The sequence below is a fragment of the Leptonotus elevatus genome, chromosome 1, assembly GCF_054856555.1.
Source record: "Leptonotus elevatus isolate MCC_2025b chromosome 1, RoL_Lele_1.0, whole genome shotgun sequence".
Taxonomy (NCBI): Eukaryota; Metazoa; Chordata; class Actinopteri; order Syngnathiformes; family Syngnathidae; genus Leptonotus; species Leptonotus elevatus.
In genome coordinates, this window is record NC_141239.1 from 33,464,593 (window position 1) to 33,479,889 (window position 15,297).

Here is a 15,297-nt window from a genome sequence, read left to right on the forward strand (position 1 = left end):
ACGCCAAACACCAAGTAATGTACAGTTACTACAGTATATACAATATAATGGTAACCGAACACCCCCTATCATCCCGTCTAATACCAAAAGCTACTTCTTAAATCCAAAACTTTGCATTCTATCATCAAAAGCACCAAGCAAGACTATCTCATTTACACACCTTAAGTACTCTTTAAGGCACTTTATTTACACAGTTGTTTGATAGTTTGCTAACAGACGTATTGTGACATGTAAAAGGCACTTGAAAATGTAAACATGTTTCTGAAGTATGCGTTCGATCATACTGTATACGGTGCAGTCAGCCATGCTACTCCAAACAAAACATTCACAAAAACCTCTGGTGTGCACTAGAACAGTGTGGATTTAGAATTAACAAGCACACATGGAAAATGTAACCGTACAAGCAAAATTAATGCTTTCTTAAAAATTGCAATGAATGGCCAGGAGGAAATTCAAGATGCATTTGTCAGAGTAAAAATATGTGAGTAGTAAGAATCCTATTGTAGAAATGTTGTTAGGAAGCTGTAATATCCTCACTCTTATACAATTCAGCTAATTTCTTGAACCTGGGCCCCCAATCACTCAGGTACTTGTAGTCTTGCTCATCTTCAGATAAAGCAGAGCCCAGTGAACTTAATGACCCGGCAACTGAACCTGCTCCCTCGTAAGCATAGGTGGCCAGTGAGTCATACGGTGGTGCGGTCGGAGTATAGTCTTTCTCTTGAACTCTTTCATTGATAAATTCCCGCATGCTCTTATTATCACGTGATACCAAGCTGACAGGCGGCAAGACCGGCGGGAAGGCATCAGGAGCATGTTGACAGTGCACCGGGTAGCTCAGCATGTCCGTGGGTATGATGTCACGCCTCTGTTGAGCGGAGTCTGTTGTCGCTTCTTGGTAATACAGTGCTGCAATGTCAAAGGCCTGAGTGTCCTCTTCACCTCCGCCCTCGTCATTGTAGCTCATCACATTGTCACGGAAATGTTCTTTGGAGACAATCAAAGGCTCCTTTTTCTTTTGCCGTTTTAATTTTAGGAGCAGAACCATAATCACTGAAAGAAATGATGCAGAGATCACATTTGACGGTGAACAGTCACATCTACATTCACAATTTCAAAATCGCTTGAATATAATTAGGTTACCTTTTAGTAGAAAAAGAAACTTAAAAGTTAATTTTTCCTCAGTAACAGCTAATTTACTTAATTCCTTTTTCAATAATGATACTGTTATTGTTACTGTCAAAAAATGCCACTTGTAACTTTTTTAGATCATTGATGCTGTTTTTATCTGACCATGAGATCGCTAAACCCAATGGCATTTTATCTTTTTATTATTATTTTTTTACTATTAGGGGGAACACATGACAACCGTGTACTTTCTGATGATTGGCAGAGGTAGTTAAATTTCGTTGCAAGCCATCCAATGTAGTCTTAGGCAGTTGTTGACAAAAACAAAAGCAAGGGTGGTTACACCAATGCACACTCAACAAGTGGACACAATAGTGAGTTGTGGAGTGAATGGTATGGTTAAATCTACATGCGAAGCAGTCTTCTTGAATTGGAAGTATAGACATTAATTTTTGTAGGTGGTGTGGCTCAGTGGTAGAGTGGTAGTTTCCCAACCCAGAGGTTGTGGTTTCGATCCCATGCCCATGTGACTACGTTGAAGTATCCTTGAGCAAAATACTGAAGACCCATAGGTGAATGAGTATGTAAAGTGCTTTGAGGGCCGAAGGTGGAAAAGGTTTATATAAATGAAGTACCATTTACCATTACCAGTAATTATAATCTTGATTTATTCCTACTGTTTTTCAGACTAGGAGTGCATGTTTCAAATTGGAATTTTAGGTTTGAATTTGAATTGAATTTTTAGGTTTTGTTAAGATGGGTAGTGATGGTAGTTACGTGGTAGGGTTTGTGTTTTATTTTTTTCTGTGGACTAAATTCAATGAAAATATCTGTATGATGAATGCAATGCACATTATGTTACGGACAGAAGCGTCCCCCCCACATTGGTGCCAAGCATTTCAAACCGGACGTAGAGCAAACATCTCCGCAGCTAGTTAGCTCAGCTTTAGGATGCCTCTGATCCTTGTTTTATGAAAACAGCGACAGGCATTCTTCTTCCACAAGAAAAAAAGTTGGAGTCAACCTTTTTCTGTTCTTTTGTAGTCAGAAATAGAAGAGAGGTTGGGTTCACCAAACATTGCCGTTTCGCACAAACGAAGAGAAAACAAGCTTTTATGATCTCCGCTGTACTTGACAACACACAATATGCATTTGACGTATACATTCTTTAAAGGTACACCAATCCGACGTCGGCCAAATGTGACCGACGCCTACCCCGTGGCGTTGGCCCAGACGTCGGCACGTCGCGTAGAAAAATGACGTAAATACGCACCACACCTATTTCGTACCTTCAGCGCATGCGCGGGAAGTAATTCCCCTCCGTACCATCGGCGGCGGTAGTCATTATTCCTAAAGGCAACTGGCAACCTCTTTACGGGGCGAGATATAACAACGTAAACAACTCATACCGGTGTTGACAGCGGCGCCGGGGTAAACGCTGTTAAATGCGCGATTTTGAGGGAATTTTTTCCTTTCCAACAACTTCGATTTCCTCTGCCTGACGGAGACCTGGACTGTCCCTGGTGAGTCCACCGCTATGATTGAATGACTACCGCCTGGCTGTGCTTATTTGGACGCTCCCAGGACATTGGGCCGAGGTGGAGGAACGGCGACTATTTAAAAAACAAAAAACACATTTCAATGTAAAGATGTCTATTTACCACATCGATCTCAGCTTTGAAGCCACCTTCTTTGAAGTCGGCCAAACTGTGTCATTTACCGACCTCCAAAATACAATAAGGACTTTTTAAATCTTCTTGCCGAAATCATGCTGAAATATGATCATATCCTCTTTATGGGGCACTTTAATATCCACGTGTGCTGTCCTGAAAAACCATAAAGTTGAGTTGAGTTGAGTACTGTTTATCCGCGTTGTCACTTGCTCTTCTTGCCCCGTGCGCTAATTCGCTAGCTAACAGCCAATCACAGTGACTCCCGACGTCAGATTGGTGTATCTAGGCCTTTAGAGAAGTCATTTCTACTTCTAGTTAAAGGATGCTGTGTTGGCTCCGGACTCACCATTTTATTTCCATAGTCCCCTGTCACAACTTACTAGTGCATGTCCATTCGTTGTGTGTGTTTGCGCAACCATCCTTGCTGCCTGTTTGTGTCAATAACACACGGCCTAGTTTACTTTTGATTAGCTAACGACGAAATTCAACTTGACCTCAGCCAATGATCATCATTATGTGGTTCTTTCATCCCTACTCACGAAGAATAGTAAAATAAAAAAAACAAAAAAACAAAAAAAACAAGCGATCTCGCCGGTTTGATTCTGATGAAAACATTTTCGTTGATCTAATAAAGTAACGTGAAGCATAATTTGACAGTAATAGCAATGGCAGTATAATGATTGAAAATTAATACATTTGAGTATGTTACAGGACAAATCACTGTTCCTGCACTTACATAGTAGTATGATGACACACAGCAGGATAGCGATGAGCGCTCCAGCGCTGATCCCTGGAGCGCTTATCTGAGCATTAACGCTACACATCTTGTTGTTGCCTTCATCATCACAGGTGCACACCCGCACAGTTAAAGTTTCTGTGCTGCTCTGCATCGGATAATCACCATCAGTGATCACTACGGGAACCAGGTGGACGCTCTGCTGAAGGCGATCATAGCTGGCCCTACGTGTCACAATGCTGCCAGTGTTATCTGAGTTTGGAAAATTCAGTTAGATCATTTGTTGAGCAACACAAAATGGCTCACACATTTTCACAGGCAAAAGCATGTTTAAAAATCACAAATCTATAGTTTGGGACAGTAAATCTGGATGTATGTAGTGATTTTTTAAACACATTGGTTGATTATAAAGTTTTAAATACAAGTTAAAGTATCATTTGATTGTCACACCCACATAAATGGTGCGAAATTTTGTTCTCTGCATTTGACCCATCCCCTGCTTTCAAGTTATGTTTTTGTTGAAAATATTGCCAACAAATCAGCAAATACACAACAGGCAAAGCGTCAAGACTGCTTAGTCGCAATCTAAACATGGTTTTAGCAGAGATCATGAACATGTTTGAAAAAAAATTACCTCCATTGTCTTGGACAGTGAAATTACTGTAGTTGCTTTCCTCTGTTGCAAGATTGAAGAAAAAATTGTGCCCCATTGATGGCTCATCTGCATCGACAGCACTTATTATTTGAATGCGCTGTTGGACAACAACAAATATGAATAAACAATGATTAAGAGCTACGTATGGATAATTTTGTCTATATGACTTGTCTATTCCTGGATTAAGTATTGTTTATTGTTGAAAGTGGGATTCCCATTAGTTTTCCCCATCCATCCATCCACCGTTAAGTGAGAGTGCGCACGTACCTGACCCTTCTTGGTCTTCTCACAGACAAAGCTTTCATAAACTGTGGCAAATGTTGGAGCATTGTCGTTCACATCCAGTAGCTTGATGTAGACTGAAACAGGGCTACTCTTCTGAGGATGATCTAAAATGACAACACAAAAGTGTCGTAGTCATGATGAGAATGTATTCTTTAAATAAAACTTGATTGTAAAAGCCTCTTGTCATGCAGTCAGCAGTAGAACGACTTACAGATCTCAGTGGCGATGACTGAAATGTTATGCCAGGCATTCTTCTCTCTATCCACATTTTTCAGAAGGAATAAAGTTCCATTTTCTGGATGGATATTGAACAGGTGATCCATGTCTGTCCGGAGATCGACTGAGTACCTGTGAAAGTCAATGCAAAAAGATTCTAGAGTGCCTCATGTAAGATCAAATGTTACATGCCGTTCATCAAAGTCTGTTTTGTCTTACTTGACTGGACTGTGTGCTGCATCAGGGTCCATGGCACTGACCAAGCCCATGACCTTGCCCACCGCAGCATCTTCCTTAAGCTCCATTAGATAACTGTGCTTGTCAAACACTGGTGGCTCATCTATGTCCTCCACGGCAATCTGGATAGTGGCCATGTCTCTGGAGCTTGAGAATGTGAAGCGAGGGTCTTCCTGGGTGTTTTGGACTTGGACCTCTACTGTGTAGGACTGTTTGTTCTCATAATCCAAAGGCTGTAGACATGATACAAAATGAACAAGGCAATGCTACTTTGTTGACGTTTTCCCAAAATTAAACATTGAAATGATCATCTTCCAAGAGTGGTGATTTGTATGGCTTGGCTTTTCTTATTCTATTTATTTATTTTTACTTTGTTTTAAACTGGAATGTTGCATCAAGCTACAAAGGGACTTAAATGCCTCAGAAGTTCGGTTTTTCTGACCTTGCTGACAGTTATTACACCCTCCTGGGTTTCTTTCTTGGTGAATATGTCAAATATGTCAATGGCCTCTCCACTAATGATTGTGAAATGCATCTCTGCATTCTTTCCGATGTCTCTGTCTGTGGCTTTAATCCTCCCAACTTCAGAGCCAGGTATGGACAATTCAGGAATTCTGAACTGGTATATACCTTAAAACACAAACAAAAACAAATTTAACATTTTTTTTTTTATTTAGGGGTAAACATAAGCAATCTTAAACATTTAGAAAATGGGATTGATTGATCTAACTCTAAATTGCTCAAAGCTGTCAATGTTAATGGTAACTGGACTGCTTTTTATATATCACTTTAACTACACCAAATGGTGACCAAACCAAAGCGCTTTACAATGCCTCACCTTCACCCTGTCACACACACACATTCACACATTCACACACCAATGGCCGGCTGCTGCCACATCTACTGAGAGCAAATCATGGTTCAGTGACAATTCGACACAGTCACCAGGGTGAAGATCGAACCCACAACCTCACGGATAGGAGACGGCCACTCTATCACTGAGCCACGCTGCCCCGGTGCTCAATATGTGCACCTTGCTTATATCACCCAAAGTCAGATGGGATAGGCTTCAGCTCACTCGTCACCAGGCTAAGTGATCAAATATTAAGCTGGATGGTGATGTTCTTACTATGAGTGAAATGCGGGGGATTGTCGTTGACATCAGTGAGGGTGATGTTAACTACGGTGGTCCCGGTGAGTCCTCCTCTATGTCCAGCCATGTCTTTGGCCTCTATCACTACTCGATAGTGCTCCCTCTGCTCACGGTCCATGTCGCCCGGACCCAAAGCAGTCCTGATCACACCTAGACAACAATAATACTTTGTTGAATCCAGCAATGTTTTTCTCATAGATAGCTTTGTCTTTCATCTAGAACAGTTGTGCTTTTTTTTGTTGTTGCAGACTTTCTCCCTCATAGGAGCATCATGCTCTCATTTAATCTTCTCTTAATGCCATGTGGGTCTCACACAGCTAGTACGAAATGAAATACAAACCCGTATTTGGGTCAATAGAAAAGTATGGTTGTCCTTGTTTGATACTGTACACCAGTTTAGCGCTGTTGCCATACATGTTGTCATCAGCGTCTGTAGCTGTCACACAGATGACTGATGTACCTAAAACACATTCAGAAGACACACATTAATATGACAGGAGAAGATTATTGGATATACTGTAATGCCCATTAATGCACACCCCTTACCAATATCAGACCGCTCAGGTACGCTCCCGGTATAAAACTCCTTGCTGAACTGAGGTTCATTATCATTGATATCATGGAGTTTGACAATGAACTCTGTCTCTGGTTCTAACACTTTGCCTGTGTTTTTGTTGACAACTGTCGCTCTGAGGATATAAAAAGCCTTCTCTTCCCGATCCAGGCGGCGCGTGGCGTGCAGGTCGCCATTAGTCTCATCAATAACAAAGATGGTGCCTGCCCCCTCACCAGAGAGAACATACCGGACAAGGCCATTTCCACTGTCTCCATCTGACTGGAGCTACAGTGCAAACAAAAACACAATCAGCAATTGCTTCAGTAGTTTAGTTTTTCTGATTCGACTAGTACAATCAATAGACTTGCATTAAATCTAGGATGAAATAAATACAAAGTAAAGTAAAGCAAAGCTAAATTTCCAAATCACACAAAATATGTCATGTTTTCCATTGATTCATCTTTGCATAATTTAAAGCAGACCATTCAATTCAATGTATCAGTTCTGAGGTTGAGTGCCAAAAAAGTCTTTCTCCCACCTTCAAAGAGATTGGAATAGCTGAATGGCTAAATTCAATGATGTTTTGGATTTCAGATTGCTAGATTTATTTCCAAATGAAAGGATCCATCCATGTAAATTTACCTGAAAAGACCATTTTTACTTGCAATGGCAACACCATTGACTACATGTTATTTTGTAGTGATGGGAAAATAAAGCTTCATGAAGCACTTGCGATATATATATTTTTAAATTCATCTAGATTCTAGAATCAGATGGGTTAAATATGTAGTGGAAATGTAATACATTTTCATTGCTCTAGCTTCTATCTTTAAACCGAGACCACCATCTAGAGGAGTAAAAAAAAATATCACAAGTGGTTCAAGAAGCTTCATTTTCCCATCAATATTTTGTTATGTTAGGGTCACAGTAGGATTTTTCCTCTGTCTGTACTAAAAATACCTCAATTTGTCTGTGTTAGTGGCTAGTGAAAATGGGATATGAAGAAATTTTGTAGATTTTAAAATGAAAACACTTGCAAAGACTGACAGATCGTTATCAATACATATCAAATTAGTAATAATAACATATAATGTAAGCCAGTACAAACTGTAATTTGAGCGAATGTGTTATTTCAGAAGTGTGTATCAAACTGGTAGCCCTTTGCATTAATCAGTACCCAAGCAGTAGCTCTGATTTCCCCAAAAATTGATGATCTCGGCAAGGAAGTAAAATATCTCTTACCTTTCCAATGTACTGGTAGTCACTGCCTGTGTACTCCTCTTGCAGGAAAAACTGATTCCATAGCCAGCCTCGTCTAACTCTTTTATGTGACTCTTTTTCTGGGATGCCCACAGAAGCTTCTTCCTCTGCCGAGTCTGCCCTCATTCCATTCAAAGATAAAGCATCCCGATGAAGGCCAAGACTGAGCCATAGAAAGCCAATTAAGGCAGTTCTCATATTTGTTTCTATTTGTATGAATTTTGGCTGATGTGTTATTTCCCCAGCAACATCGTTTTGAATTGTGATATGGGTCTAACAGGAAGTCAAGTTTTCCCTGGAAAGAGAAACAGAGAAAAAAAAAAGAATGGATCAAAATTAAGATCGAACAATTAATAAAGTACTGAAATTAAAACCCCATTTTTTGTTTTTGCAGACTTGCTTGCAATATTTGACTCTATTTAACCCATCATGGTGAAACCCTGAGCAGCTTGTAGACAGCAGCATTCACAACATATTTAAAAATATAAAATATAGTCTGTGTGCACAGTTGACAAAAGTGTTGACTCAACCTTCGAATCCTGTATCGTCAACGTCAACTATCGCCATACATGACTCTCTATGTATTACGTTATTATGTATGTGTTACAGTTACTTTTTATTTTTTTTGCTGCATTAGAAGAGTGGCTCCAACTGGAGACAAATTCCTTGTCGATTTTAACATATCAAGACAGATGATTCTGACTGACTCTGATTTAGGAGTTTGTTCTCAATTTAATCAGTTAAAGTTATTTTTCAAAACATCTGAACATATTTTATGTATGTATTTATATATTTTTATCTACTCTGTTGTGTATGGAGGCGGCACGGTGGCTGACTGGTTAGCACGTCCGCCTCCTAGTGCAGAGGACGTGAGATCGAGTCCGGGCTTCGGTCTTCCTGGGTGGAGTTTGCATGTTCTTCCCGTGCTTGCGTGGGTTTTCTCCGGGTACTCCGGTTTCCTCCCACATTCCAAAGACATGCATGGCAGGTTAATTGAACACTGCAAATTGTCCCTAGGCGTGATTGTGAGTGTGGATGGATGTTTGTCTCTGTGTGCCCTGTGATTGGCTGGCAACCAGTTCAGGGTGTACCCTGCCTTCTGCCCGAAGCCAGATGGGATAGGCTCCAGCGCGCCCCGTGACCCTTGTGAGGACAAGCGGTTAAGAAAATGGATGTATGGATGTTGTGTATGGGACATTCTTAGTTGACTGAATACAGTTTTATTTGATCTGAATTTTGTACCTGTTGTTATCCAGTCTTCTAGCCATTGGAAAAGTCTCCTCTCATTCAAATCAGCGCGGGAAGAGGTGCACAGTTTCTGACATTGACTCTGATAATGGTCATACGACACTGAACAGTCCGTATCAGGGATCCAGTACCTTACTCTCAAAGTACCCCTTTCCCAGAAATCCATGAGAGACACGCCGGAACTTAACAAAATTATTACTTGACATTCCAATTAAGAAAGGCATTTCATTTATTTTTAAAATGCACACACAAACCGGGCAATACATCATGAGATGAGACGACAGAGATAAATTAATCCATTTTACTCATTAACAACTGTATACTATTTGTCCTATTCTTGTAAAAACACATAGACATTTATTTTGAAGTATATCACTGATTATCCTGTTCAGCGTCATGGCGTGCCGGAATCTGTCCCAGGTGACTTTGGGCGAAAGGCGGACTACACCCTGAACTGGTCTCCAGTCAGTCCCAGGGCTCATTATAATATTTCATTTTAATTTATTTTTTTCAAGTTGTCTCAGCTTCCTCACGAGCCACCATTTGTTGTACATCTAAAATATACACTCCTAACCACAATAACTAGAGTTGTGTTTGGTTTAAAAACATATAGTATATTTCTATGAGGAACACACACATGAATTAGTAATTGTTTGCACTCCACTAATTAGGAGGTGTTTAGTTTTTGTCATTGTCAAGACATAAGTTCACCTAAATTTTAGCTCTTCGCTTTTTTGATGTGGCTGGTTGAAAGATATATGTGATCAGTGGTGTAGTGGTCCCTGAAGAAGTGGGTATACCTTCAATTTTCAATTTTTTTTATTTTTATTTTTTAATAATCCAGAAAAACTTCATTTTTTAGAAACGGTGACATGTATGAAATAAAAATCCATAATTTGTGCTCACAATAATAAAATCACCATGACTTGTTAAGAACCGTTTGGTAACACAAGTAGCCTGAAATAATGTAATATGTATTTATCATGAGGCAAACATAAAGTATATGTTATAAAACAAATTACAATATTTATAATATTCTAAACATTCTGGTTAGACTTTAGTATTGTTTTGTGCTGAATCTTAAACTATTTGCCCTCATTCTTGTGTTTTAATCTACCGGCACTTAAAAATCAAGTACCAGCCTACTTACTACGCCCCTAATTTTTTAATAATCTTTTCTTTTATTTTTAATTTGGGGCATCAGGCGATTACATTTTTTAAATTGTAATTAATCACATGACTTCACTAGTTAACTCATGATTAATCACAAATTTTATATCTGTTCTAAATGTACAATACATTTTTTTAACAAAAGTGGATTTTTTTTTTAAACTAATAGAAATAGTTCAAATGAATTTTTGACGTCTATAGCCGTCAATGGCAGTGAATGAGTTAAAAGGTTCAACACCTTTTTTGGTTGTTTAATAAAGACAAAATGTTAGTTAAATAATGTACCATTTTATTTCGATTTCCAACAATAAAACATGTTGGCATTATATAAAATATGATAATTGATAATAATATAATAATAATTTAGCCAGAAGCCACTTACCGAGGTGAGCAATTTTTCCTGAAACCAAGCCACGTACAGTGGACCTCCAAAACACATGTGGCACTTCCACAGCTTTTCTCCCATTCACACTCCCACACGTCACATCGCTTCCCCAAACCCCTCACACCTCACTCCCGCCACTGACCTCAGCCCTCCCCTCACCCCGCCCCAGACCATGTAGGCACACACAGACACTCACACGCATACTGCATGCACACACTCAGAGGAGAGGTTATTAAAAAATGTTATGTGCCGAATTTAAAGCAAAATTAAAAAAATAACTCAAACTAAAAATATTTTAGCTTTCTGGAAAAACCTTACCATAATCTATACAACTAAAGCCCTATAATATGGTACTATCTAATAGCCTACTTGCTTTTTCATCTTATTTGATTAGTTTCTATCTATTTAGCTCTATTCAGTATGAAGGAAAGGGGTGCGGATGTTTAAAAAAAAAAATCCTATATCCTGATTGGTTCAGTCTGCCATCCGCACTGAAAAGGAACCAAATGGCCACTACTCATAATTTCTCAGGTTGGGCCTGAATTCTGCTTGTGGATGCCACCAAAACTGAGGTGGATGCCTACCTAAGTGACATCTACGCAATCCTGGTCAAGTCATGTGACTCGATGTGACAACCGTATAAAGTGGTCTGCAGGGCTGACAAATGTCACAGATTAAGACATTGTCCAAAATATTTAACTTTTGAGGCCAACGAGTGTTCATTTAAAAAAACAGTATATCGCACCACCCAATGACCGCCACTTGGTCTTCATACTCTCTTTGAGAATGTCAGCAAGTTTATAACAGCAGGAATTATTTGACTTACTAAGATCAGACAAACAAAAAAGTAAAAAATCTGCATATACAAATCTGAGAGTCGCAGCATGTTAACGCTGCACATATAGAACTGGAAAAAACTAATAGGCCTCTTCATGCATTTGAGTCTTTGTCAAATGTTGGGAAATAATACCTCATGGGAAAACGGCCGACAATATTTTGGTTACAGATAACATATCATGCAATTGCTTTCAAACCCTGCTGACATCTCTCTGAAATATCGGTCCATGGCTTATTTTGGAGACAATATCTAGATGTCTCTCAGGAGGAACATGACTCAATTGATGAACAATTGGTGTCCTTCAGAAGGACACACAGCCTTATAAGGCAGTATGTGACGGGCAAACCCAACCCTTGAGGCCGAAATTTTGGCCAGCTCCTCAGGAATCCTTTGTGATGTTATAGCATATGAAGTTGCCCGCAGGCAGAGTTGAAAGTGCTGCAAGTGTCACATCATGTATTTGACATCGCTTGCAATGCGATCGCAATTTGATTATAAACAAACAAATGCCGTTAGTTTATCCATTGGATCACCATCCACACACACACAGACGGAACTGTTCTTCTGACTCATTTAGTCTCACTTCACTTTATCACCGACGTCCCTCTCCATGACTTCATCATGCCGGGGGGGAAGCTCCTTAGGGTTGTAGCGTCGTAAACGAATGACAGAAGTCCAATCGCGCCAATACTTTTTGTTAAAAAGAATATGACAGCTAAAACACTGCTATAGTGTAAATGATTAGGCATGACGCAAAAATAATTAAGGGTGACTGAAATGTGAATGGCAAAGAATGTCACGGACAAAATGCTGAAAACAGCCCAAGACAGTTAGCACGATGCATGCAAACACTAAATGATTCTAAAAATGCTGGAACAGAAAAACTGTTGTAGGCTGCCGACTCAAAGCAGTACTTTTTAAATATTGTCAGCGTTAACAAGTTATTCGAACGAACAAAAAGTTGGCTTTTCTAACATTTCATTACTCACCGTCCTAAATTGTACATTGCTGTCCCTTCCTGTTTTGGCTGTCATGGCGTCTGTTTCAAGGACACTTTGAACAAAAGGGAGTCCCCCGAAGCTGTCTGTTTCCTGACCTCATTCTAGAGAAGTTCAGCTTGGAATGAATTACATTATTTCATCGACATACAATTAGAAGAATATGCAAAAGGGTTCGTTTTTAATAATGATTATATCTATTCGCAATTAACAACTCTCTTTAATGGCAACTTTAACAGAGAACCTTACCTCACCTGCCTGGCTGACAAACAGGATGCCACAGTTGTGCCTTTTAGCGCATCAGCTCATGATGATGAAGGATTTAGAGAGATGATTCCCCAGCTGAAATAAAAGATGGCCTTGCCCGCGTTTCCCCACTTCCTGACCGGAATGGGAGATTCTACCTCTTTGCTTCCTCTTCAAGCTGGTATGGTGTCCACTTTGAAGGTCATTCGAACACAGAGCCTCCCAGAGGTATTCGTTTCCTGGCTAAAAACAAATGAAAGTCCAGACTATGTCTCTCTCTGAACATGCATTGTGCTTATTTTATATGAGTTAGTTGACATTTGCATTCCCATCCTCTCATCAATTTCAAAGTTCACTCATGCAAACTGTACTTTGGGATTTAATTAAAATGTGTTACACATAAAAGTTAAATACAAATTTTGTGGCTGCAACTAACAATTATTTTGTTGATGGATAAAAAAAAACCTCTGTTAATTTATATTCTTGTATTCAAAAACAGGGCATTATTTCAAACTGAAACTGATTAATTTTGATTCAGTTATTGGTTTGTTCTGTAATGTGGGAAAATAGGCAAAAATGTTCATTGGTCATTATTTTCCAAAGTAAAAGAAAATGTTTTAGTTTGCTTTCATGGAGGAACACAAAAATTGGAGAACATTTACTGATGAGAAATTGAAATGATGAGGATTGGAACAATTATATATATATATATATATATATATATATATATATATATATATATATATATATATATGAAAAGGGTATCTAAATGATTTATTGCTTATCAAAAATAATTGTAGATTAATTTTCTAATCGATTACTTGTCATTTAATCATTACTTGTTGCACGTCTAGAAAATTTCTAAAATAAATCTAAATACATTTAAATGCCAATGTATTGTACTTAAAAGTTAAATACAACTTCTCTTACCAAAGGTAATGTTTTAAGTTGAAGCCATTGCATCTTTTGGGACCCTAAATCAAAGGCCCTGGTGGCTCGATCCAGCCCACCACAACACTTCATGTGGCCCACTAAAGCAATTAAAGTATCTACTTAGGATTTCTTGCTAAATTTACATGTATATTTATTGCAGTTTTTCTAAACTTTAACAGACATTACAAACGTGTGACTTTTATATGGTATTCAGTCACAAGGGCCTACAGGGGAATATCATAATTATGACGTTGAGGACAGCGCCCTCCATAGGCGCATATTATGTTTTTTTTTTGTTCATGGTCTATCAAATCAAATTAAATTGTATTTATATAACACATTTCATACATTAAAATGCAACACAAAGTTCTTTACATCGATTTATTTTCAAAGCAACAAGTATACAGAAACCAACATCTCCCACCAGTACATATAAACACACACACACACGCGCGCACACACCCCCACGCACGCACACACACGCACACATTGAGTGACAGTGTGGACAGTGTGGACAACCATACCCTAAAAGCAGATTAAAAATAAAAATAAAAGAACCCAACTTGGCTTAAGGGACCACCCATTACTTGGGTGTTTTTTTTGTTTTTTGTTTTTTTTAAACAGTATTTTACATATGTTAAATATCTGAAGATGTTGGCACTTGGCTTTTCCTGCTACAAATAAAGGATAAAAAAAAGTTACTTTTCTGATAAGTAATGTCATCTTGGTAGAGTTTGCTCATATCAATCAAGTGTAAAATAAAGTAATTATATGAACTTTATTTTAGACTTGATTGATAAGAATGATCATATAATATATTGTTAATGGTAAACATAAAAACAGCAAATTGTCACACCATTGGATAGGATGTGACTCAAAAGTGACTGGTCTTTTCTGGTGTAAAATGTACTCCGCTTTTTTTTTCATTTTTTTTTCAATGGAACTCATTACTGCCACGCTATAATGAAGCAGCCAAACAAGGTGTGAGCAGCTTTTGTATGCCACGATAAGTTTCTTATAGTAGCCATCCCTCTTTTCCTCTTTTCCATGTAGTTAATCTTTCAATGCTCTTGATCTATAATGAAGTCTAAAGACCTTAGCTAATCACATGAGATATGCAAATGCAGACATCTCATATGATGTCCCGAGTGGCAAATTAAACTTTAGGCATCGCTTGAAAAGTTTGCTAATTAACTGCGTTTTTTTGTACTTTACCTTAGAAACTTCCTGTGGCTCATTAATAACTGGCATTCACAACCATGGCGTATTATTACAACTTCAGTTGACAACATTTTCAAACACACAAACACTTAAAGTTGCTCCGATTAAGCCTACCGTGTGTCTGAGAGATTAAGTGGTGCATCACTCAAGGGGGACGTACCATCTGTGCGAGGGCGGACCAGGGAACAAACACATACAATGTGCCTGTGTTCTTAAATCAATTCAATCATTTGATTGTAATCCACTGTAATCAACTCTGCAGGGAAGAATGCAGTGAAAAGGGCTAAAACACACACAAACAAGTTCTTGGCTTAACTATGGTTTTAGGAGGCGTCATGTTCACTTGTGTTAATGTAGGA

General features: G+C 38.7%; 1 protein-coding gene across 1 annotated transcript; it reads right to left on the minus strand.

Annotated features, from left to right (window-relative positions):
• Nucleotides 1-223: 223 nt before the first annotated feature.
• On the minus strand, nucleotides 224-10,788 carry LOC147181781 (cadherin-6-like). Its single transcript, XM_086073546.1, has 12 exons — nucleotides 10,700-10,788; nucleotides 7,882-8,194; nucleotides 6,630-6,924; nucleotides 6,424-6,543; nucleotides 6,060-6,233; nucleotides 5,373-5,560; nucleotides 4,913-5,163; nucleotides 4,689-4,825; nucleotides 4,460-4,581; nucleotides 4,172-4,289; nucleotides 3,538-3,789; nucleotides 224-1,053 (listed from the first exon to the last, which is right to left on the minus strand). The coding sequence occupies exons 2-12, from the start codon at nucleotides 8,095-8,097 to the stop codon at nucleotides 515-517; spliced, it is 2,412 nt and encodes an 803-aa protein (XP_085929672.1). The 5' UTR covers nucleotides 8,098-8,194; nucleotides 10,700-10,788; the 3' UTR covers nucleotides 224-514.
• Nucleotides 10,789-15,297: the final 4,509 nt, after the last annotated feature.